The sequence below is a fragment of the Populus trichocarpa genome, chromosome 15 (genome assembly GCF_000002775.5).
Source record: "Populus trichocarpa isolate Nisqually-1 chromosome 15, P.trichocarpa_v4.1, whole genome shotgun sequence".
Lineage (NCBI taxonomy): Eukaryota > Viridiplantae > Streptophyta > Magnoliopsida > Malpighiales > Salicaceae > Populus > Populus trichocarpa.
Window position 1 is genome coordinate 12,076,018 of NC_037299.2, and position 26,335 is coordinate 12,102,352.

At 30.8% G+C, this 26,335-nt stretch overlaps 2 protein-coding genes across 2 annotated transcripts; both read left to right on the plus strand.

Moving 5' to 3' along the window:
* Positions 1-2,769: 2,769 nt before the first annotated feature.
* On the plus strand, positions 2,770-4,987 carry LOC7456625 (bidirectional sugar transporter SWEET10). Its single transcript, XM_002321694.4, has 6 exons — positions 2,770-2,923; positions 3,529-3,565; positions 3,675-3,885; positions 3,992-4,153; positions 4,251-4,370; positions 4,468-4,987. The coding sequence occupies exons 1-6, from the start codon at positions 2,881-2,883 to the stop codon at positions 4,702-4,704; spliced, it is 810 nt and encodes a 269-aa protein (XP_002321730.4). The 5' UTR covers positions 2,770-2,880; the 3' UTR covers positions 4,705-4,987.
* A 10,530-nt stretch (positions 4,988-15,517) lies between these two features.
* LOC7456626 (bidirectional sugar transporter SWEET10) lies at positions 15,518-17,306 on the plus strand. The gene is made up of 6 exons (XM_002321695.4): positions 15,518-15,673; positions 15,827-15,863; positions 15,973-16,183; positions 16,275-16,436; positions 16,515-16,634; positions 16,785-17,306. The coding sequence occupies exons 1-6, from the start codon at positions 15,631-15,633 to the stop codon at positions 17,061-17,063; spliced, it is 852 nt and encodes a 283-aa protein (XP_002321731.1). The 5' UTR covers positions 15,518-15,630; the 3' UTR covers positions 17,064-17,306.
* Positions 17,307-26,335: the final 9,029 nt, after the last annotated feature.

Genomic DNA, 26,335 nt, shown 5'->3' on the forward strand with positions numbered 1-26,335 from the left:
GTAGGTGTTGCCAACATTGCTAAAACTCAAGCAGCTGGTTACATGTGTCTGTGGAGTGGCTACTCCTAGGTTTTCCTAGCTAGCGTTTTTGCCCTTCTTCTAACCTAAAAAAAGAAAAAACCGCAAGTGGCAAGATCATTAATGCACACCAGGGACCCCGGGAGGAAATTGCTTTTATATATATATATATGGAATGGTGTTGGTATCACTGTCCTTACGCTGGTTATACAAATAAATAAAATTCCATTTCCATTAATTTAATGAAAACATTGTTATAAACTTAAGCTATGCTGTGGCTTGAACTATAGTGAGAGTTTGAGACACGAATCAAGATTTGGATTGATTACTAAATAAACTATACTACAAGATCCTAATATTCTAAAATAGGTTTTTTCTGTGGATATATATATACAGTGATCAAACCTTTGCTTGCCTCTCATCCTAAAATATCATTTGATTTTAGAACAAAAGAAATGACCACTTCATGCAAAATACCAAAGTTAATCTTGTTTGAGAGTAATTAAATGAACATGGTGGCTCAAAATTGGCAAACACTTGCAAGGTCGCAGTTATATAGTTTTGACTCTGCTACTGCTTTTTGCGAAATAATAAAAAATAAAAACCACATGTTAGAATCCTTTTTTAATAGACTGGAACCAATCAGAGAATGTATAAATAGAAATTTTGACTTTTTTCTTTCTTTCTTTTTTTAAAAAAGCAGTCTTTACCATTGATTCCACGTAAGTGCAAGCAAGAGGTCAGAAAGAAGAGAAGGGAAGATAACTTCAATCATGATCATCAGTGATGGGTTGCAATCATCGAGACCACTAGGGTGGGATCAGAAGAAATAGAGGGAGGTGCATGCTTTTGTGATTTCAAGCAACTCTTCCACGTTTGTTAATTTTATACCCTGTTGACTTCGACATCCACTTATTTATTCTGTTTTTCTTTATAGAGATTATTAAAGGCATAGCTTTTAGACACGGCTCGGTGGTCGGCCCGGTCTAAGGCTCGGGTTCCGGGTTTTGACCGGGTCATCGGGTTGCCCGAGTTAATTTTTTTTAAATCAAAACAATGTTATTTTAGTAAAAAAAAAAGTCAACGGGTTACAACCAGGTTTTACAGGGTCAACCGGGTCGCTGGGTCAACCTGCCGGGTCTGCCAGGTCACACCGAGTTTTTTTTTTTAATTTTTTCTTCAACCTGGCCCGGTTCTAGTTTTGGATCGACCGGGTCCTGAATTCTAGGCCAACCCACTAGACCGAGTTTCAAAACGCTTATATATGTTTAGTTGCGATGATCATCATTTTATCTATGTACATTTTAATTATAAAGAAACTAAAAGATTAAGTGGTTTCACAATTTCAATTACTGTAGAAGTAGAGTTATTTGTTTTGTGGATCGGTACATTGTAATCTATTTTTTTCACCCTTGAGAATTACAACGCCCTACTAGAATTTTATATATTACTGACAGATTTTTTTATCGATATTTAAATATAAATTCTGTTAGAAAAATACCGATAGAATCATGAACGGTACCTGTTCACTGAAAAATATATTATCAAAGATTTTATTCTGTCAATTATTTATAAAAAATCGATTTAATTACTTTTAGGTTATAGAATATTAACATGCATCACAGTTTCAAAATGCACAGACAGCTCACCTTATAATGAATTAGTGGGCATAAGTAAATGGAAAAAAGTTCAATAAATCTTTTTGAAATTTTAACCATCAATTTTACAAGAACAGGTTGGAAATGCAAACAAGGCAGAGAAAATATTTTATTACTTTATGTTGAAAACTAGAGTGAAAAACGTAAACGTATGATAAAGTCTCATGAGACCCTGTAGACAACGTTGCAACGAAGCCCAGTCCAAAGTCCAAAAGAGGTACACAAGAAATGTATATATTGAGTATTATTAGAAGTTAATATATAAAAATGCTTTTAAAATCTTATTCAATAATTTAAATATTTAAGTTGGGGTTATTATTTGATATTTGATTAAGTGATCGTAAGTTAAAATCCTATCACTCCCTCAATCTTTTTCTAAATTAAAATATTTGGTGAATTTAATCATCATCATGTTATTATTTTGAATATATAAGTATTATATTATTAATATATATCAATCTATAGTCGTGTTTAAATATAATGTTAATAAATGAAAGTTTGTGATTACAAATCGTATGTCTAATATGACTATCAACATTTTCATATACTAATGTTTTCATTTTATAAAAAGGATAATTTAAAACACACCAACTAATTATTCTATAAATTATTAAATATGTTAAATAAAATAAAAATATAGTTTATTTTTCTGGAGTCTGAAAATCATCATATATGTTAACAAGAAAGGTTCAAAGGTCCCGTAAAAAAGAAAAACACAAGTATAACATTAAAAAAAAAAACTAGCGGTCCCATAAAAAACAAATATAAATGTAACTGGACCTGATTGATCTACATGTAGTTAGATAACAAGGAAAAGCTTGTCGATTTAATTACAAGTTAAAAGCAAAGGGTACTTCAAGACATGTAATTAGGCAAAAAAACGAGAAAAGACAAATATAGATTAGATGTCTAGAGTATAGAGGACACTAATTAGGGCTAAATGTATAGCTTATGTACAAAAAGTCCAAAGGAACTTAACTGGAATTTAAGGAACCTTGTTGGTCTTTCGATATTATCCATGCAATTTCCTCCCATCATTGCTATAAATAGCTAATATCCACTGCCCACTAACACAAACATGGTAAGAGTTTCTTTCGAGAAATACAAGCAACTTGGTTTTTGATCGTGAGGGAGAGAGCTGCACAAGAGAGACTTGATACATACATACATATATTTCTTTCTTTTTTGTAGCAGCAGCAGAGAGATGGCCTTGCATTTTACATGGGTGTTCGGTTTTGGTCTTTTAGGTATATAAACAAGCTAAGCGCCAGCATGTTGTCGAGGGTTATTTTCTTATTTTATTGGTTTTATAATATATAATTTAAATGAATTTACTTAATTGTTACTATCCTATTCAAATTGTTAAGTTTATTATTATACACATAAGAGTCTATTAATTTATTATCAGTAAACTACTGATATGATCTCTATTTATCAAATTATTTTTTCGTGCTCAAGACTCATGAATACTTATAATTAACGAATTGTAGGGGTGGAATTATGAAAAATAGGAAGGAATACAAACTAGAATGAATGTGCAACAGTTATAAGGATGAAAATGTAAAAATAATTGTTACGTGAGATGGTTCGTTTCAACATGAATAACTTCAGATTCATATAGAATTATAAATCTATCCTAATATTTCTCTGATCTAAACTTAATCCACACTTACCCTTCATCATCTCCTCTTACCATACAGATGAAACTTCTTGATGCATGGAAATTATTAAGCTTCTTTGCATAATATTTTGGATAATGTTTTCTCTCTCAGTGTACTATGTTCAAGAAAATGCTTCAGATTATTAAACTCATTTTGCTTCTATTAATTTTCTTTTTGGCTGCCAATTGTAGGCAACATCATCTCCTGTTTGGTCTGCCTTGCTCCTTTGTAAGTCTTACGTACTCCGCAAATCTCCAGTTTTCCACATACTCAATAATTACCGTCCTCTATACATTTTACTAAATTGTGATAACTAATTAAAATATATATATCACAGGCCAACTTTTTATCAAATCTGCAAGAAGAAAACAAGCCAAGGGTTTCAATCTATCCCATATGTGATTGCACTATTCAGTGCAATGCTTTGGCTGTTCTATGCAAGTTTTAGTGAGAATGCCATGCTTCTTATCACCATTAATTCCTTCGCCTTTTTCATGGAAATCGGCTATATCGCTGTCTACCTTTTCTACGCCACCAAGAAGGACAAAGTGTGTATATCTACTTTCACCTCAATATCGCTGTCTACCTCAAAATGTGAAAAGGGTCCTTTTCACATTATTGGCTTACTAATTTGAAGTAATTAATTTCGTGCAGATTCTGACTTTCAAGCTTCTCCTGCTGTTCAATATTTTCGGGTTCGGTCTCATCTGTGCACTAAGTCTCTTACTAACAGAAGGCACTAAACGTGTCCATGTTCTAGGATGGATTTGCATGGTATTTGCTCTCTGTGTTTTTGTCGCACCTCTTGGCGTTGTGGTCAGTAACTTGAGCATGCAACTCAAATATCAACTGTTCTTAAAGAAAATATTGCTCTACGATATTCGTTTTCCTAATACTTAATTGTATTTTGCAGAGAAAAGTTATAAGAACAAAGAGCGTGGAATTCATGCCTTTTGCTTTGTCTTTCTTCCTCACTCTGAGTGCAGTGATGTGGTTCTTTTATGGTTATCTAAAGAAAGACAAGTTTGTTGCTGTAAGTTCAATATGACATCTTCCAAAAAATACGTACATTTAAGGTTTTATTTAAATTATTATTCTAATTTATTATTGTTTTTGTTTTGAACCAACAGATTCCGAACATCTTGGGGTTCATTTTCGGTATCCTCCAGATGGTGCTTTATCTAATCTATAGGAACCCCAAGAAAAATGAGGTGGCGGAGCCAAAAACTCAAGAATTGTCTGAACAATATTGTTCCGATATAAACATTGCGATGCCAAAGCTGAATGAGGGTGGAAATGAAGTGTTTGAAGCTCATTCTGCAAAGGATCAAACCAAGGAAGCCATGGATGTCACCAACAAAGTTTAATTTATAGCTGTTTTACTTTGAAGAATAGGACAGTGACTACATAAGTTGGAGTACCTTCTTGTATGAAAGAATGCGCGCATGCTACATGGTTGTGTCATGTGCACGTAAACAAAATAAATAACCTGACCAGTCTTCTATATATTTTAGAAATTAAAATAAATTAGCTAAATTTAGAAAGATGAAAAAAAAAGGGTGTGAAACTTGTTTTATTTAGTTTCAAAAATTATAATTAAAGTGTTGTTTATGATTTTTAGTAAATCATAGACATATATATATTTCAATATCTTCTAAGCTATTCAACCCTGCATAATTTTTATTGTTAATCTCTTTTTAATAATAATAATAATAATAATAATAATAATAATAATAATAAATTTTGTTAGCAAAAACATTATCTGGTAAAATAATTCATAAAAAACAAACTTGAACAAAAAGTATGCTATTAATATCATTGACTCCAAAAAGATGGAGGTAACATATCCCATGCACTCCACAATCACACGTAAAGAAAATAACATCATTTTTTTTTATTAAAAAAATAACAGCCTTAATATTTAATACATCTAATAAAAACTAAATATCCGGGATGTAAAACTACACAATAAAATACACCCTCAGATATTAAAGATATATAATACAAAATAAATAAGATGTTAAAATTTAGACGTTGGAATAATTATGATTTAACCCGATAATATAGAAACTTCATCACGAAAAGAGATCTATTTTGAACTTTAGAAAAAGACCAACGAATAGAAACTTGATCTAAAAAAATAATTAAACAATAATGCAACTTATCTTAGATAGGGTGTACTGGGAATAATAAATCTTTTTTTTACACAATTAATTCCTTATTTGAACTCTTACATACCATAAATTTTTTAATAACCATAATATTTGATTTGATGTCCCTCTATGACAAATGGATTGACTTTTGAATTTTTTATCCGGTGACTAAGGCATTTATATATATTGGTCATGTCATTTAACCTCATGGAGTGTGAAGAGAATAATTGCTTTTCCTTGCCTGCAACCTCCGTGAATGGAAGGTGTGGGTAGAAAATATTCATTGGCGAGATAAATGGTGCTCTTTCACGTTGAAAAATGTGCACGCGACTCTTGGGAATTCAAGCTAATATAAAATCCAATTAACATTAACATTAGGATTCCTAAACAAAATTAAAAAATAAAGGAAATTATGAAACAACTTCTGAACTTATTCAATTTAAGGCAACAAGTTTTTCTTGACTCGTTCAAACTTCTTCTTAGATTTAGATATGTCAACATGCAGATGCTTCACGTCAGTTGATACACGTCTCGTCTCAGGCTTCTCCACTTAAGAAAGATTTGCCCTCGAGTTAATTGTCAAATATATATATATATATATATAAACGTTTTCTTAATCTTATGGCTCAAAAAGTCAATATCAGAAATAAAAGTCAGAATTATCCACTTATTGGTTTCTTGACTTGGATATCTAAAGTCTCTTTAATACTCTTTTTAGTAAGATCACATTTGTCCTTGAGTTAAATGTAAACTTTAGCGAGACGTTGGTCCTGGCCCTTTACTGTCATTTTAATTTTTTTTCTTTTAATTTTTCTTTGATTATTTTGTACTAAAAAAAATAAAATTGCTAACATGATTCTTAAATTTCTTACACTATTTAGTATTTAGTATAGCAAGGCCCAAGGCCAAGGCAACCCATTTGGCTGCAGCCCTTGGGTCGTGACACATCAGCTTGTGTCTTTTTAACCTTTTCCCTCCACGAACACTGTCAATGAATTGAAAGCATAATTTCAGACCCCTTTCAGGACTTTATTCATTATTGTCGTCAGGTTAACATCAAGTTAATTAAAATTTATTATTTTTATTAAAAAATAATGTATATTGATTTTTTTAATATTAAATCAATCAAATTGAGATGGGTTTAATTCAATTAATCGGATAATAAATTAATTTAGTCGGTCAATATTAAATTTAACTTAACAAATAATCCGAATCAAGTTTTATTAAAACACGTTTTTTAGTCGATTCATCAAATTAGATAACACTAGACAACTATGAATAGAAAAAATAATTATCTAATCTCTAATTTTATTCTAATTAAACTTTGAAGTTCTAGTGGACCAAATTAGGGATAACTACAACTACGAATCAGCCCCTAAAAAAAAAACAATCTTACAAATCAGTCCCAGACATTATTGTTTTCACAATAATTGACTCAACGTTTCTCACCTATAACCTCATAGCCCCCCAGTTAACATTCCCCTAAACTTGTACTCACGGAGATGAGTACATTATCATCAATATCCAATCCGAGCTCTAGCATTTTTTATTTAGAGTGGTTGTTTTTTAAAGTTTTTTTATTTAAAAATATATTAAAATAATATTTTTTTTAAAAAATTAATTTTTAATATAAATACATCAAAACAATTAAAATACATAAAAAAATTAATTTTAAACAATTATATGTAAAAGTTTTTGGTAAAATATCATTTGAAACACAATTCAAAATGAAAGGCAGGATGGGATTATGAATCTCCATCCATATCCAGACTCACGATTCTTAGTTAATCATCCCTTTTTCTACCCTTTATTTATTTTTATTTCTTGACAATTTTTTTAGAAAAATGTTCTTCTAGACCTGAATTTTTTTTGAGTGAAAAGATCGTGCCTTTTAATCACGAGTGTGTACAAAAATCATTTTAATCAAACGTTTTAAAATTTTAATTATTCATATCATATAACAAATTCATGGCAGTGGTTTCTTACAGAAAGGATTTGACCCTTTTTTCTGTGTGTTATTCCATGATTATTCAGGATTTGACCTTTTTTCTGTGTGTTATTCCATGATTATTCAGGATTTGACCCCTTGCTGTTGTTTCTGTTTGAAAATTTGCTGTACTGAAAAGGAGAAAAGTAATTAGGCTCCAAGAGGAGGACCTGACTAGGCGTATTAGTGGGGGTTCATGGATTAGAGATTCAATTTATTTTTTCTTTTTAATTTAATGCTGATGGAATATTTTGAAAAACTTGGTCCCTTTAGATTTTAGAAGTTAAAGGCGAAGAGCATTAGCCCATGTCTTTCTTGTTGTTTTCTAATTAATATTTGATAAAAAAAGAAAAAGAAAAAAAGAATAAAGGCATCAAGTCTAGTCTAGTCTCGGGCCTGCCTGCTCTATGACACAAGCATTACATGAGCCATTTTCTGTCTTAATCAATCAACAAAAACACAAACAATCGGATTAGGGTTTTAGTTTCCTTTTTATCATGCTTACGTGTATCTAATTTTAAGTAATGATCTATTTATAGATGGTATTTGAATATTGTGAACGTTTTATTTTCCTGTAAATGACCTTTCAATTTTTAAAGGGTCATCTTATAAATAATTGCCTTTTGATTAATATACTCGATTATTATATTAAAAAAATCCAGCTAACAATGTTCTTCTTTTCTTTGCAGAATTAATCAATCATTCAATGAAGTTTTACAATTAAACTAACAATTCCAGACTTTTAAGCAAACTTAATATGTAATACTTTAACAAATGATAACTGAAATTCAAGAACAAAGAAGTTAATTGCAAAAAAAAAACTTATATTCATTGAGTTATCCTTGATCTGATTACAAAAATGTACTGGAAATCATTGATAAGAAAACATAAATTGATATTTTTCTTGGATTGTTTTGGTAGCTATGAATACTATGTCTGTACTGGTTATAATTTTAGGGTGTGTTTGGAAACGCGGTGCAAATTACGTTTCTAAAAATTTTGAATTTTTTTGTTTAAAATAAAATTTTTTTTATGTTTTCTTATCGTTTTGATGTGTTAATGTTAAAAATTATTTTTAAAAAATTATTTTTTTTTATTTTGATATATTTTTAAGCGAAAAACACTTTGAATCACTACCGCTACCACAATCCCAAACATACCCTTAAAGTTACAAGCTAGCTGTTTATAGCTTACTTGATACACAAGTTTTGAAGATACTGTGAAGGTGATGACATTACTAATTCAACTACATGTTTTTGGCGATGGAAATTAAACATTATAGGTTCATTGCAAAACTCCTAAAATCTAGACTGAATGATTATTTAATAATTGATTTTAGGAATGAGTAAAAAAACTGAAAAACTGATTAAAAAAAACCAAAAAAAAAAATAACCAAAAAAACCGATTAAAATTTTGAAATAATTGACCGGTTCGATTTGGTTTCGGTTTTATAAACCTGAAACCGAAAAAATTGAACCGAACCCAAACCGGAAAAAAACCAAGCCAAACCGGAAAAAACCGAGCCAAACTGGAAAAAACCGAGCCAAAACCGAACCAAACCTGGTTTGAACCAGTTTTTTTCCCTAAAAAACCAAACCGAATCGAACCAAACCAAAACCGGTCGTTTGAACCGGTTTCGGTTTGGTTTTGTTTTTTATTTAAAAAAAAAATTAATTCGGTTTTTTTTTTCAATAAAAACTAAATCAAATTGAAAATGATCATCCTAATTGATTTGTTGGTCAGAGAATGTACGCACTCGAAGTCTTTAAAGCTTTATTTGCAAAAGTATGATTTCTGATGACTAAATCACATTTCGGATCACATTGTTTACAATATCCAAACTTACGCAAGGAAAACTTATGGCAAGCGAAATATTTGGCAGTCTCCTGAAACACAAAAACACCCAATATTTTACGTGTGCATGCATTAATTTGCTAAATCTTTACGAGTAATTATTTGAACCTTTAAGAAGCCGGACCCCATCTTATCTATAAAGTGGATGGTCTCCAAAATAAACAAAAAATCAAATCGAAAAAGAGAAGAAAAGGTTGCCATTATGCACAGTCTGCTTATGGCATGCCATTGAGTGCCGTGAGTGATTTCAATCAAAACAGGATTAGTCCAGTACGTAATTAATTACAAAATCTCCATCATCTTAGTAATATTTTCGAATGTCTTAACAGCCCAAAATTATAGTATAAATTAGAAGTTTATTGCCAGCTACATCCCACCAGGATGATTGGTTGATGAATTCTATCGGTCTGACCTTCTACTTTCAGGTATTAATAGCTCTTCATTACTCTTATTCCTAAGATAAAAAGTGCTAATAATTTGAAAGATTTTATAACTAACAGTTTGGTATTTCAAAGTTGCTAGCAATCAGATCGAAGCATCTTATGTCAAAAGTCATTAGTGATTATCAAATTGCTTTCATCAAAGGAAGGCAAATTTTAGACAACATCTTGATTACTAACTAGGCGATTAACTTTATAAAGAAGAGAAAGGACAAAGGATATCTCTTCAAATTAGACTTTCACAAAGCTTTTGATTCTTTTTTATGGAAGAATATCAATGAGGTAATGGTTGGTATGGGCTTTGGTAATAGATGGTGAGGTTGGATCATGCAATGTATCTCAACAACTAAGATGTTAGTGCTTGTAAATGGATCCCACACGGAGGAATTTGGCTTGGAAAAAGGTTTACACCAAAAAGACCCTAGCTCTATCTCCTTTTCTTTTCAACAGTGCAAGTTAGGGGTTGAGTTGTATGTTGTAGCGGGGTTGATATTTGGGCTTGATTGAAGGTATCAATATAGGTCATGATGTGTTTATGATATCTCACCTTCAATTGATATATAGATGACATGTTAATCTTTGGCTCGACTTCTTTATATAGTATGCAGAATATTAAGCTCACCTTTTTGTGTTTCGAACTAGTGTCAAGTATGAAAGTTAACTTTTTAAAAAATAACATTATTAATGTTGGTATAGAAGATCAAATTTTTTATTACACAGCTCAAATTCTTTGATGCAACCAGGAACAACTTCCTTTCAAATGTCTAGGCCTTCCCATTGGTGCAAGCTCATGTAGAACATCGATGTGGAAACCTATTTTCCATAACATCAACTTTAGATTGGCTTCGTGGAAGGGTAGGATTTTATCCATTTTGCTTTGTGCAATGTTAGCTGGTAAACAATTACTCTTCCTAAAAGTGTTGGTGGTTGTCGCACGTGGTGCGGTATTGCGGCGAACGTCTTCCTTAACATGGTATATGGAATATCCATATGTATGGTGTGGGGAAATAGACAAGACAAAGAATTCTTATCCTTTATTAGTGGAAAGAGGGAATGATAGTCGCCACCTAATATTTTGGTCACTAGAAACTCTAACTGATTTCAGAGATTGGGTATAGGGATTGGTTGCGTAAAGATAAGGTATTAGCACCTCTAATACGTTTTACCTAAGGTAAGTTGCATTATTTAATTGTCTGATATAAGCTAAGGTATTGTCGTGTTTTCTAATTGTTGATTTGTCTAAGGTTTTAGAAAAGTCTTTCTTAGTAAGGAGATCCTTATCTTATCAGGTAAAAACCTAATCATTCTAATATCAATATAAAAAAATAAGTTTAATATCGAGAACACATTTTACGTATAAGTTCGTAATCCCAGATACTAAAAGAAAACAAAATAAGTTTTTTGGTATTTTTGAAATACAGGCCTAGTTCTCATAACTTTAATAAATTAATTATTAAAGCTAAAAATACATGCTAATACATATTTTTTTAATTTTGTTTTATGAAAATATGATATGATTTTTAAATCTTTGAGAGACTTGGTCGTATGCACGAAAACAAAATATTTTTTTTAAAAGGATTTTTAAAATTTTTATTTATTTATTTAATATATAAAATTATATTATATATTATTATTATATTATAATATTATATTGGGTTAGGTGCAACCCAATTATGTGGGCTAAGCCCACCCTGGTTAGGCCGAAACTAGAGAATTGGGTCGAGATCAGCCCAACAAATCCTTTTTTTTAAGGGGACTGGGCCGAATCCAGCCCAACCATTTTGGTTTGGGCCGACTTTGGTCTGGCCCAGGAACAATGGAGAGACTCTATACTATTCCTTGTAGAATAATGGAGGGCGGTTGAAGGAGAAAAAGAAAACGAAAGAGGAGGAGAAGAAGAGAGGTTGTTTTGGCGGTAGTGTTGGTGGCGATGGTTGTAAAATGGTGGTGGTCCCAGACGACTGCGGGGAGAAAATGGTGGCCTATAGCGGTGGCTATTGGAGGAAGGGCAACCTTCTTCTTCTCTTGTTTTTTTTATGTTTTTTCTTTCTTATCTTTCATTTTTTGTCTGTCTTTCTCGTCTGTTTTTCCATTGTTTTTTCTTTTTCTTTCTTTATTTTCCCTTGTATTTTTTGTTTTCTTCCGATAATTTTTTTGTATTATTTTTCTTTTCCTTTTTTTTTTGTATGGGGACCCCCAAAAAATGGATAACATTAGTGGTCTTGGGATTGGATCTCTAAGGGATAAAAACAAAGCCTTGTTATTCAAATGGTTATGGAGATTTGGTTTGGAGGAGTCTAACATATGGAAAAATATGATCAAAAGCATTTACAATCTCCAATGCTTCAAACGTATACCGCAAGATACTATTTTAGGGGCTGGAAGTACATGATCGCGAATTGTTAACTACTATGTTAAAGATAATAGGCTGCAAAATATTATTAATCATCAATCTGTGATATTAGTTGGTATTGACAAGATGATCAAATTTTGGCTTGATACTTGGGTTGATAATGGTAGTTTGGCATATTAGTTTCCTACCCTTTTCAGCTTATCCAATGATAAAGAAGCAAGCTCGACAAGATGGGAGTGTAGGATGGATACGAATGGTTTTGGTACCTTTCTTGGTCTAGACCTTTACGGGGAAGAAATTTTGATTTATCATACCAACTATTTGCTATTTTATCCAAGGTGAATTTAGATAAATATAAAAAGGATAGACTAGTATGGAAAGACAACTTTACAGACAAATTCATTGTTAAATCCCTCCGCGGTTTATTAAGCTCTTGTCCTTTCTTGGACACTATCTTCTCTTTTGCTGGGATTTAGAATGGGATCGTCCCACCTAAAATATAGGTCCTTTGTTGGATGGCCATCATCAACAAAATAAACACTTGTGGTGTGTTGGTTAGAAAAGATATATTGGATGTCTCAACTGCTAATTACCTTATATGTTTAGTTGAGGAAGAATCGATTGATCACATTCTTATGCATTGCCATAATCATTGGATCATTTGGTCTAAAGTCATTAATTAACTGGTAGGGGTTAGCGTGGTGTTGCCTAAATAGCTTGTCACCCTTTTTTTCTCAGTGGGATTCTTTGGTCAATATTGATAAGTTAAAAAAAAAAGAAGCATGGTTGATGCTATTTTTTTTTTAGTTTCATGGTCTATTTGGTTACTTTATAATGATGTGATCTTCAAGCAAAAGACCCCAAACCACGACACATTGTTCTTCCTTATTATTACTAGTTCTTTCTTATTATTACTAAACTCTGTTTGTGGCTGAAGGCTATAGATTCTGATTTCTCCTAAACTCTGTTTGTGGCTGAAGGCTATAGATTCTGATTTCTCCTATACAACTTCAAATCTGTTAAGATCAGTAGAGGGTCTATTAGATGGACGAATCTCCAAAAACCTATGTTGGTTGGCATATGCTCTCCCTTTAAGGCTAATAGCTTTAAATGAAATGTGGATGGATCTTCGCTAGGAAAGCCTCGACCCTCAAGTATAGGTGGTGTTTTGCAAAACTATTATGGAAGTATTCTTGGTATCTTCTCGATGTCGACTGGTATTTTAGAATCTAATGAAACCGAGCTTCGAGTTGTTGTCAAAGCTATTAAAATCTCAGCCTCTAACCCTCTCTTGCATCACAAGCATATTATTATTGAATCAAACTCTTCTAATGTCATTAATTGGATGAATAATCCAGATAACATATCTTGGTTGCACCATAAGCTTTTCTCTTCAGCTAAAAGATTGACTCTATGCTTGGGCTCAATCATTTTCATTCATTCTCATCATTAGTCTAATCATATGGCAAATCACTTGGCTAAACAAGGAGTGCACAGGACAAATGAATTTGTTGTTTGGATTTGAGTCAGCCAGTTCTTTTTAACCCTTCTATTGTCTATTTCTATTTGGGGTTCTTGGTGGTGAAAGTTTGTTTTGCCAAGTTTGTGTTTCCTTTGCTATCTTGTTTCCTTCTAGGGGATGGTCTCTGCTTCTCTGCCTGATTTGTGTTTCTGTTGCTTTCTGCTTTTACTTGTGGTTATGGTTTTTGTGCTGATGTTTCTCTTTTGGTGAAGATGCTTTATTTTCCATTCTTTTCTTTACCTTGAGTATGGAGGCTATATGATATGGGTGTGCTTCTATTTTAATTGGTCCTTTCTAGTTGTAGATATCCTAGTCTTTCTTAAGCATCTTGTGCTACCGAATAATTCTATAATTTTTCAATTGCAGTCTGGTTTTTTTTTTTATCGATATTTTGGTTAGGTAGCTTTTTCGCCTTTACTGGCACTATAAAGCTTTTGGGTTGAGGTTTGGTTCTTATTTTTTTTTTTTTTTTTTTTGTGCCATGAAACTTTTTGCTTAAAAAAAAAAAAAGAGACAAAAAAGCTAAATCCCACCTTATCTTATCTGAAAGACAAGCTCAATCAAGATTTTAGAAAGAAAAGGAGCATAATTTCAGTACGCTCTCTGCTAGTGCCGTGAACTCAATCAGAAATACATATAATATATAACAACCAAAAATACATATAACAATATAATTTTTTTAGAAATAAGCCCATCAAAGAATTGCAAGCCCGTCCTCTAATGCAGGTGGGAAGCTGTTGAGATAGAGTGCATTGCAAGTGGAATCCACCCTCCTAAAGATGCCAAAACATTTAGATCAGTTGCATGAAATAAAAATCATTTTCAGCCGATTTAGATTGATATAATTTATAGCTGCAATAAACAAAAATTTAAACAATTAAATAATACAAGGTTCTAATTATAATTTTATATTACTAGTTAGTGACTTGCTTTTGCAATAAAAGCAACTAATTAATGTAATTAAACTAAAATTTGGAACCTAAAAATTTGGGAACTTATCCAATGAATTAATTTAACATGTAAGAAAAAAAAACAAAATTCTCCCATAAGTTTTCTGTTAACGTATTAATTAGTTTTCTTTCTAGATGATCATTTGATTAACCCAATGTTCAAATTATTAATTGTTGGTCATTACAGAAAGCTCTATAGTTTTAATTTGACTAGCAAGCTCTAATTAAATGTTTGGCATCTACTAGTACTTACCGTATCAACAAATAGGAGCTACTTTGTATGTTTACAGGCTGATTGAAAATGTTTTAACAATTATTTTATAAAGTATTTTTTATTTGAAATATATATATTAAAATTATATTTTTTTTATTTTTTAAAATTTATTTTTGATATTAACAAAGATATGAAAATATAAAAAAAATAATTTGAAGTAAGTAAAATAAAATAAAATTTAATTTTTTTAAAAAATATTTTTAAAACACAAAAATAAATAGATTTTTAGTATATACTTAGAGCCCGTTTGGGTCCACAAATTTTGAATATTTTTTTTTCTAAAAAATATTTTTTTATGTTTTCATATCGTTTTGATGTCCTGATCTCAAAAATAATTTTAAAAAAATAAAAAAAATATTATTTTTAATATATTTATAAATAAAAAATACTTTAAACCATAACCTAATCTCAATCAGAATCTTAGTACCAATAAACTAAATAGCGATAGATACAGGGAATTAGGGCTTTAAGGCTGTGTGGACTATACAAATTTATGTAAAAAGTCAATTGAACCAACTAGAAAGTGTTCCTCATTGATCTTTTAACAAACCACAGTTACATTGGTACATGATATTCAATATCTTTTAGTTCCACTTGACTAAATGATATCTCCCTTCTTTGCTATATATATAGTTTCATAGCCGTTGCTCACGAATACAGCATACCAAGAGTCTCTCTTGAGAAACACAACTGTCTGAGAGAGTTCAGAGAGACAGACTTGAATATTGACTTGAATTTCTTAATTTCTTGTGGTAGAGAGATGGCTTTGCATTTGACATGGATGTTAGCTTTCGGTCTTTTAGGTATAAATTATAAGTCCCGTCTCGTTCTTAACTTCTCCACACTTTCTATTCTTCTTATGGATGATATTTCGATCTCTTTTCTTTTCTACAACTCGTAGACGAATTTACGTTGATGTTTTTTTGGTTTTGTTTTTTGCTGCCAATGTTATACAGGCAACCTCATCTCCTGTCTGGTCTGTCTTGCTCCTCTGTAAGTCTTTCTCTCTGCAAACATTATTCTCTACGTACTTTTGTATCATTACCATCTACGAGCGCTATTCATTTTACTAGCTAGTGAGAATTGATCATACATATCACAGGCCAACATTTTATCAAATTTACAAGAAGAAAACAAGCGAAGGGTTTCAATCTATTCCATATGTGATTGCACTATTCAGCGCAATGCTTTGGCTGTTCTATGCAATTTTTAGTGAGGATGCCATCCTTCTCATCACCATCAATACGTTTGCCTTTTTCATGGAGTTCGGCTATATTACTGTCTACCTTCTCTATGCCACCAAGAAGGACAAAGTATGTATATCTACTTTCACCTGATCTCTTATTTCTTAAAACCCTTCTCACATTATTGGCGTACTAATATGAAGAAATTTATTTGGTGCAGATTCTCACCTTCAAACTTCTCCTCCTGTTCAATAGTTTTGGGTTCGGTCTCATATGTGTACTAACTCTATTCCTGACACAAGGCCAAAAACGTGTCCAAGTTCTTGGATGGATATGCATGATATTTTCTCTTTGCGTGTTTGTTGCCCCTCTTTTCATTGTGGTGAGTAATTTGAGTACGCAACTCAAATTTCAATTCTGTCACATATTTTTTTTCCTAATACTTGATTGAATCTTGCAGAGAGAAGTTATAAAAACAAAGAGCGTGGAGTTCATGCCTTTTTCCTTGTCTTTCTTCCTCACTTTGAGTGCAGTCATGTGGTTCTTCTATGGTTATCTAAAGAAAGACCAGTTTGTTGCTGTAAGTTAATTCAATATGGAACTTCCATAAAAGTTTTTTTTTAAAAAAAAAAGAAAAGAAAAGGAGGAAAATCAATAAAAACACCAACTTTACACTTATGCTTTTATTTATTTTTAATTAACATTTCTTCCTTTTCGGCTACCTGAACAGGTTCCAAACATATTGGGGTTTTTATTTGGTATCATCCAGATGGTCCTATACGTAATCTATAGGAACCCCATGAAAATTTTGGTGGTGGAGCCTAAACTTCAGGAGTTATCTCATGAACACATTGTAGACATTAGAAAGTTGGGCACAGCAATCTGCTCTGAGATAAACATTGTGATACCACAGCTGAATGATAGCGGGAAAGTTGTATTTGAAGATCAAATTGCCAAGGAACTAACCAAGCAAACTCAGGAAATCACGAATGCCACCAACAAGATTTAATACATTCAAGTACTGATCAACGGACGCGTGCACTAAATTTTGTATATAATTGTGTATATATATGCATGTTGTGGTCGCGAGCTTGCTCTTTTTTATGTCTTCCTTTATTAGTTAACGCCTCATGTTATCAATCTCTTCCCAAGAATATTCATGTAAAATATTCCGTCTCCTCTATCTCTCCCAATCCTTTTGTAATATTTCATGTTTATTAAAGAACTTGGTTAAAAATCTATATATATTTAATTTGTGTCTCCCTAATATATTATAATATTTGGAAATTACCTTTTTGCGTCACCCTAATTTTGACACATAAGTTGGAGAATTGATATATAATAATTTATACATTCATGTTATCTGTTCGATTGGAATGTTTGTGTTAATTAATTACTCCTTTCAAATTATTACTTGTAGGGAAATCATAAGAAAAGGACCTATTTTATAGTTATTAAAATAACATGGGTGAACCTGGTATAAGAATATTCGGGTACTTATGATGATCTGATTTGATTGAAATTAATTTAAATTTTATTAAAAATAATATTTTTTTAATTTTTTTAATGAAAACTAATAAATTTTAATTAAAATTATAAATTTACTTGTTAAATTAACCGGATAAAACTATATAGGTCAAGTGTGGATTAGCCTTAGCCCAGTTTATTAACAATTCTTATATTATATTTGTGACGTAAACAGCATCCAACATGCATAAAGTAGAGAGAGGGATTTTGTGACCGGTGACTCCCAAGGCAACTTATATCTTAGAAGTGGCGTCCATAATAAATAATATCATGAAAATGAGAGAACATTTATCTCGTACTTGGAATTAAAGCAAATTTCTTATTAATGTCATATGAGTCGTGCGAGCTGGCACTGAACTACAAGCTCATTCATTAAATTAATTGATGAACCCTCATGTTATAAATATTAGCTACTATAGTGTGTGTTCTTATAATGTGAGATAATATGAAAAATAATAATGCTAAAAGAAAGGTTTTTTTATGTTGGAACGAGATAGATGATGAATATAAAAAACTTTAGAGATTTGTAATGCTGCTGATAATCTTCATAATAATGTTTTTCCACACGATGAATAATACAATTAACATATATATAAACAGGATTGCAGGTTTGAATTTAGAAATAAAGCTAAGATTACGCCTAATATTTATACTACATTTATACTGAGAATTGTTTGTTGTTATAGGCTTGATATTAGGCTTGAATGACGGTTGTATGATTCTGTGCAGGAGGCAAGGGATCATGTGCTTGATCTGTGGTGATTTCCTTTATAATATATGTTAATTAATTAACATTTGTGTTTTCTCAAAAATCTAGGCTTCAGCTTTGCTTTATAACCAAAGATTTAATATAATTGTAAATATTACTATAAATCATATTTTAAGTCTTATCATTTACGAGCTTAAATTTTTGAATTAAAATAATTATTTAATATGTTATTAAAGCTTTAATAATTAAATAATTATAAGTTAAAATTTCATCATTTTAATTTAATTAATAAAAATTAAATAAAAAATAGTGTGATTCGATGTAAATTCTAAAAGTAAAAAGATTTGATTCGAAAATATATATTAAAAATTAATATAAATTATATAATGGTCTGTTTCTAGGAGGATACTTTTGAAGTAAAGCGACATAATGATTCACTAAGATATATATGGACAGATACTGGAAGCATAGGGAGGAAATTAAGGGATGGAAAGGATGATGTCGTGCTTACTGTTTGGTGATTGGTTGATAAAAATATTAAACAGTCATATAAGACAGTGGAAGAGACTTGATAAGATATATTTTTGTATTTTCTGTACGTAAGCAATAAAAGAAAAGATAGAGATAGTCGAGCAATATCTTAATTATATTTTAAAAAGAATAAAAATTTCTTTTTGTGGATCACGTTGTTTATGATACATGATCAAACAACACGGCAAGCACCACGATCCACGGATCATGAACTCACTCCTGATGAAGCACAGGAAATAATTTTACGTGTGCATGAATTTCTTATATATATAATTTAATTGACGGGCTTATAGTTTTGAAACTTTATGTAATAAAAGCCAAATCAAAATGATTTTGCAGTTTCTAGCACACCTGAAGGCCATGTCCATCCCACCTTTTTCCAAAGGAGGATCGATCATCTCTATAAAAACAAAAAAGAAAAGTGAGAAACATAACGAATCCATTACATGGGAGCAGTACTGTAATGGACATCCAGACCTATCTCATCTTATCCAACGGGAAAGTGTCAAAATTAATAATTTTTTAGATGGACAAAAGGCCGCACTGCGCAGTGCATGATATGATCTAGTGCCGTGATCTCAATCAGAAATTTTCAAGCATTCAAATAATACAGCAGAAAATATCAGCAAAAATTAATTGTTCACTGTGTTTATATATGTAAGGCTTAGGGAAACGCACCTTCATCCGGTGCCGGTGGGAAGCAATTTATATAAGACTGCGTGAGAGTGGAATCCACCCCTTGATCCCATTAAAGATACGAAAATATTTCCTAAGAACTTAAGGGACGAGAAAACAAACCCTAATTTATTTTGAACTGTATAAGATGGGATGGAGCTGCCTATTTTATATAAAGAATTGTTTGATATTGTGGTTAAAACTATTGGGTGTGTTTTAAAAGTATATTTAACTTTTAAAAAATATTAAATTAATTTTTTTCCGGAAGATATTATCGTCACTCACGAAAAGGAACTTTTACACAGTAAAATAGTACATTTATGTGCCACTAAATTGGGCTGTGTTTACTTTCCAGTCATTTGACACTAGCAGAGGACAACTAGAATCTACATACTCTCCACTATTCAGATTTAGATGAATTCCTTTTTTTCTTGTCTGATTTGTTTCCAGGGACTCTTGCGCACTGCGATACGATGGATAAAAACTCAATCGGTACTGGAAGAACAAAAGCTAAAGCAATTTACATGAGAATGGAAAGTATCTACGATCAAGTGGATTCAATTAAAAGAAGAGCAATGAGCACATACTAATAAGTTGACAAAACCCCACATAAATACAGCAGATATACACTTTGAGCATCTTTGGCATTCATCAATTCCATATATAGCAAGAAGTACATTCATGCATTGTTCACTTTCGGCATCCCTATTCAGGACCATCATTATAGCTAGGAAAGACTGTGAGGCTCGCATGTCTTGTTGATGAAGGCCTGGCTTGCTTACTTTGGCACATAAAATGACAAAAAAATAATAACAATTTCTCCTGTCATCCACAATCTGGAGGACGAGCAATAGATAACTTGCTGATTTACTTACACGCCAACCTGTAGAGATCATCTTAATAAAATGCTAGCCTGAGTTGAAACTCATAATAGTATGTTTCCTTTAGATAAATAGCTTCATGGACCCTAAGAAATTAAAATAATATATTGTAAAAGAAAGAGATTTATTCGTGGTGTGTGAACGTCATAGCATTTTTCTTTTCCTTTGGATAAATACGTTACATGAACTTTTGAGAAATATATAATTGTTAATGAATAGGATAGAAAAGGCATAGTTTATGGGATAGGTCCGGTTGTATATATTATTAATTCTTTGCGTAGGAAATTAAGTTGGGGAGGGTAGGGATCAGCCCTTCTTTCGTTATTGCATATCATGTTTGTATAAACTCGAGTAAGGTTTTGCAGGGAAATTAATGACTTCTGTTGCCGGAAAACACACAGCTTGAAATGACTTAGTATAAATATGTCTTAAAAATATTATAATCTGATTCCAAATTTATTTTTATTTTATATAATCATCAATTTTATTAAAAACATGGCTATTTAGCCATAAAAAAAGATAACAAAACTTATAGATTGAATGGGGAATTTACTGTTTAACCACGTTTCTCTCCTTCTCTCAACAATTGGCTAGGCCGAGTTTTTAGATGCACATACAAAAGTAAAAAAAGTGAATCTCATCAAATATGAATCACAATTTACAAATAAAAAAAAAAATGTTAAAAATTCTCTTGGTCCTGAATTAAGTGGACATTGGAAGAATCGATCGGTTCCAAGTGATTTTATTAATAATTTCCATGCAACTGTCATTATCTTACAAGAACAATATCAGCACTTGCTTTTTGAAAGAAAAAAAAAAGTGTGTATCTGAAGAAATTATATCAGAAAGATCGCAAGATACCTGGAGACTTGTGGCCAGTATATATGCCAGCTCTGTGATCAGGATCAGCCACTTTATATCTCTATAACGATATACGTCATGCTCCCAATTTTTGTCGGATTCCACTTGAATGTTTGGTAGACAGTCTTATTAGTAATATTAGTTGCGAACAAGTTATATATATTTTAGTACATTAGAAATGAGCTAGTATCACCAAGAACAAAACTGTGAGAACGGTAAGGCCCAAAACAATTTAATAATATTAGAAGCAAGCATCTATAGTATTGATATTTAACCAAAAAAATCATTATGGTTTCAATTTAAATACATATATTCAACCTATTTTGTTATTAATTTTAGTTTTTAAAAAGAAGGGAGACATGTTTGAAGAAATTTGTTAAAATAATTTCAAGAAAAAAGAAGCAAACAAACAATTTGGTAAAATAATTTCCCAACTTTCTATTAATTTATAGCTAGAAATTATTTTTTTTATTTTTTCTTGCATATTGGAAATTTTTTTACTTATTTAAAAATAAGAAACAAAAAATGAATATTCTTTATTTACTTTACTTCATCATTGAAGGATAAAATCATGGATCTGAAATATACTTGATTCAATTTTCATAGACATGATTATTTATTTACTTTACTTATCTAATTATATATGTTATGGGCGTCACATCGCATTTTGTTTGAAGTGTCCGACAGATAATCATTCGAAAAGGTTGTCAATTAATTGATGATAATCCCACTAAAAGCATAATCATGGGATAATCATGCATTGATTACGTGCTGCTCATCATCATATCTCAGAAAGGAAATACTAAAGGTCTCTCAAAAAGGAGGATAGATAATTTATCTTATTGATGTGTGATGGTGTGCTGTAATTTCCAGGGGTGTTCATGGTTTTTCCATCTTGAATTATTACCAACCTTTTTTTTATGAACTTGAATTGAACCTAAACCTGGCAATCAAAGAATTTATTGGTTGGATTAACTTAGGTTAAAGTTTGGTTTTCAAGATAACGTTAATCCATTCCTAAAACTTAAAAATCAAATAGTTTTAAGCAATAAATTAAACTTTTGTAATCTTTTAGTTAAAAGTTCAATATAATATTTACAATTAATTCAAAGATACTTGAATTTATTGTAATTTTTATATAACTAATGAAATAATATATGATTATATAATCAATACCAATTCTATAAAACAATCACGTGGTCTTTTTTTTTACTTAATTACATATATTAAATAATATTATGCCATAAAAAATCGTTCATATTTATTGAATAATTACTATATTCTCATTGGTTATTCATTCAAAATCTAGGAAGATATTTATGTTAGTATACTAACTATGTGACTCGCACTTTATCGTTGGTCAAATAATTTTGTTTTTCTGTGTGAAAACAATGAGCGGCCAAGCATTTACAATGTCTATTTTTAGCACCAAGAAAAAATTATAATCGCAAATTAAAAACCCTATGCATGCACTTAATTAAATAATTGATAATCATCTGTGATAATAGACCAAGCTGTGTTGAATAACTGTGTTTTTTGGAATTAATTTTTCATCGAATTGGATGGTAATTAAAAAAAAGACACAAAAGAAAGCGAGTCAAATTAATCTTCTTTTTGAATGCCAAAAAAAATGTCCAAGCATCGATAATGTGTTTTGTAAGAGAAAAAGTTAATTTAATCATGAATTCAGAACCTATCACATAGTGGACAATATGTTTTTATAAAAGTATTGAGACAACAACATATTGTATCAACCTGGATAAACCCTAGTTAATGAGCTAAATCTATGACTTGAGTCAAGAGACTATGATAACAAAAAAAAAAAAAACAAATCAATATAAATTATGATATCCAATTCCCAATAACCTCAATGTTGAAGAATGAAATTAAAAATAAAAGCATTCAATTCAAGACACAACAAAAACAACTCGAATTAACATGAGTTATCCTGCCAAACCAATAACTCATTTTAATCACTCTATTAGATTCAACAACTTTTTATTCCCATGATTATTTTTCATTTAATTATACGTCACCCAAGTGCATGAGAATTTTTTTCATATCAAACAAAAAAAATTTTCAATAGAGAATATAAAGGTGGTGTGTGGAATTAAAATAAAAAACCCTAATTTTAAAAAAATTTGATAACAAAACTATTAGGTTTCTGAGAGTTTCAAGAATATATATATATATATATATATATATATATATATATATATATATATATATATATATATATAGCAAAAATAGTAAATTTAATATTTTTGGGAGTTTCAAGATTTTGTTAGACAGAAAATATTATTTAAAAAAAAAGAGAAAATATTCATAACAATTTATTCAATAGAAATGTTTTTATAATCAAAGAACAGCAAAGTTCATCCATCTTTTAGGCAACTCTACCCTTATCTCGTACAAAGTCCAAAATTTGATTTGTTGCTTCCCAAAAAAAAAGATGGCAATAATGGTAACTTGTCTCTGAATTATTAGGAAATGTTCCAGTATCTTTAGGAGGTGGGCCCATCCCAGGGCACTCGATTAAATTGCTTCCCATCTGTACAAGAGGATGGGTTGCTGTCCTTAATTTGATTATAAAAACATTTCTAATGAATAAATTGTTATGAATATTTTCTGTTTTTTTTTAGAAACAATGAATATTTTCTGTTCATCATATGTATGACTAAAACCATTTTCTTAATATTTTAGATATAAATATTCGGTTTTTTCATCACATGAAAGAAATTCCAAATATTTAGATGTAATTTATATTGAGATATAATAAAATCCTAGCAATTTTTTATCAGCAAATATAATCAATATAATCTTATGCTAGGTGAGAGTGAGGGTAGTGTACATTTAAATTCTTGAGTGTTCAATTATTAAAATTCCAATGATGTTAAAGATAAAGAACAATTTCAAGCTAAAAGTTAAACATATTTTATATTATTTTTTAATATTTAAGTGATATCTATATAAAATCAAAGTCTTTTTTGTATTGAAATATTTTTTTATCCTAAGTTAATAAAAATATAGAAATTTTAAGTTTAAAGAATTTTTATTTTTAAAATATATAATTAATATAAAGAAACTACTAATTAACACTTCATATAATAACTTAAACTTTGGATTGTTAAAGCTTTATTTTCTTAATTTTAAAGCAAAAGAATTCATTGACAAACTTCAATATTTACAAATTGATAATCGATGAATTCATAAAAAAAAACTATATATAACAATTGGACCATCCACAGCTACGTTGGATTGGATTGATGGAGTGATTAAACTTAACCATAATTTCATGAGTTCTTTTACAAAATAAAATTCATGTTTAAATTAATAAATACATGAGTGAAATACGTGTGTGAAAAGAATATGTGTAGCGATTGGCCTTTTAGTCTATGTATAAAGTCGAGAATCATATTTTTGAAACCCGACCCGGTCCGGCGGGTCGACCTGGGAGGTTGGAACCGGACCGGGTTGGAAAAAAAATAGATAAAAGAAAAACCCGGTGTGACCCGGTTGACCTGGCAGGTTGATCCGATGACTCGGCAAGACCCGATCAAAAACTCAGTTACAACTTGTTGATTTTTTTTTCTTACTAAAATATCATCGTTTTAATTTAAAAAAAATAAATTAATTCAAGTAACCTGATAATTCAGTAAAAACCTAAAATCCAGATTTTCAATCGGCCGAGTCTGAAAACTATTTACAGAAGAAGTAAGAATATAAGACTGGTAACTTGTATGGATAAGAGTGTGTTTGGTATTGCGGTAGCTGTCGTGGTTGTGGTTTGAAAAAAATTATTTTATAAAAAGTACTTTTAGTTGAGGTTGGTTTGAAAAAATAGGTGTTTGGTTAAAACTGTGGTTGAAATTGAGTTTGAACAAAAAGTAGTTTAATGTGTTTGGTTAATAATGCTTTTGAAATTGAGGTTATAAAATAATTTAAAAAAATATATATTAATATTGATGGTTTTAATTTAAATATTGTAGATTTAACTATTGTTATTACATCATGAAATAAATAATACTTTATATAAAATATTTTTTATTATTCCATTAAACTATTTACAATTCCATCACGTATGAAATACATCCGACAATGGGTCATTGAATAATGTTAAATACTAGTTTTTTGAATAAAACACAATTAAAAAATAAAAAATAATTTTTATTTTTTATTGTACTGGGTCGGACCTATTTCAATGCATTTAAAGTTTTGAATCGGAACCGGTCCGGCCGGAACCTGTCGGACCGGAACAGTGTATGCTACACTGCGTGAACAGTGTATGCTACACTGTTCATGCTAATTATTTTTAGCGTGAACAGTGTATGCTACACTGTTTATGCTGATTGTTTTTAGCATGAACAGTGTATGCTACACTGCGTGCTACACTGTTCACGCTAATTAATTAGCATGAACAGTGCGCAAGAAGCAGCATTTTGCTGCTTTTTTTTTTCCTGCATCCCGAACGTAAATTTACATGGGACCCATACACAGTAAACTATGTTGTTTTGTTAACCAAACAGGTTGCATTTGCGTTTTAAATAAAACGCAGACGCAATCTCGTTAACAAACGGGTTCTAAGAGTGACTTAGCCTTTTTACCTAGTGACTAGGTGTGTCCTTGAATTTACCTCATGGAGGGAAGAGAAAAGGGTGGAAAACAAATTGAGTGAAAGAAAATAAAGGAAAAATCAAAAGAAAAAAATTTAGAGTGAAAGAAAAAGGAAAGAGAAAAAAAGAAAGAAAAATAAAGAGGACACAAAACGTGTAGCCGTTCTCCTTTCTCATTTTCCTATTAACACCGCCGAAAACCTCCATCACCAGCCAGCTCTCATCATGATAGCAGCCTCTCGTCATGATAGAGCCCCCCAACTCACTATGATAGCAGCCACTGTAGAAACCGACCCCCTCAGACTCGTTTCTTTTTTTTTAGAGCCCAGCCACCATGCCACTGCTACTCATAACTTTTGACCACCCACAACCTTCCAATAACGAGATACTTAAAGAGATACTTTAATTTGAGATACTTTTCTTTTTTATCATATTTTTTATTACAACTTAAAGAGATACTTGAATTTGAGATATTTTGAAAAGC

What these genes read in the sequence shown, in the direction of transcription:
- LOC7456626 (XM_002321695.4), top strand. Translation starts at nt 15,631, where the DNA reads ATGGCTTTGCATTTGACATGGATGTTAGCTTTCGGTCTTTTAG. An exon ending in ATGCCACCAAGAAGGACAAA is followed by an intron (nt 16,184 to 16,274) that starts GTATGTATATCT and finishes TATTTGGTGCAG; the next exon opens with ATTCTCACCTTCAAACTTCT. An exon ending in AGAAAGACCAGTTTGTTGCT is followed by an intron (nt 16,635 to 16,784) that starts GTAAGTTAATTC and finishes CTACCTGAACAG; the next exon opens with GTTCCAAACATATTGGGGTT.
- LOC7456625 (XM_002321694.4), top strand. Translation starts at nt 2,881, where the DNA reads ATGGCCTTGCATTTTACATGGGTGTTCGGTTTTGGTCTTTTAG. An exon ending in TTGGTCTGCCTTGCTCCTTT is followed by an intron (nt 3,566 to 3,674) that starts GTAAGTCTTACG and finishes TATATATCACAG; the next exon opens with GCCAACTTTTTATCAAATCT. An exon ending in ACGCCACCAAGAAGGACAAA is followed by an intron (nt 3,886 to 3,991) that starts GTGTGTATATCT and finishes AATTTCGTGCAG; the next exon opens with ATTCTGACTTTCAAGCTTCT.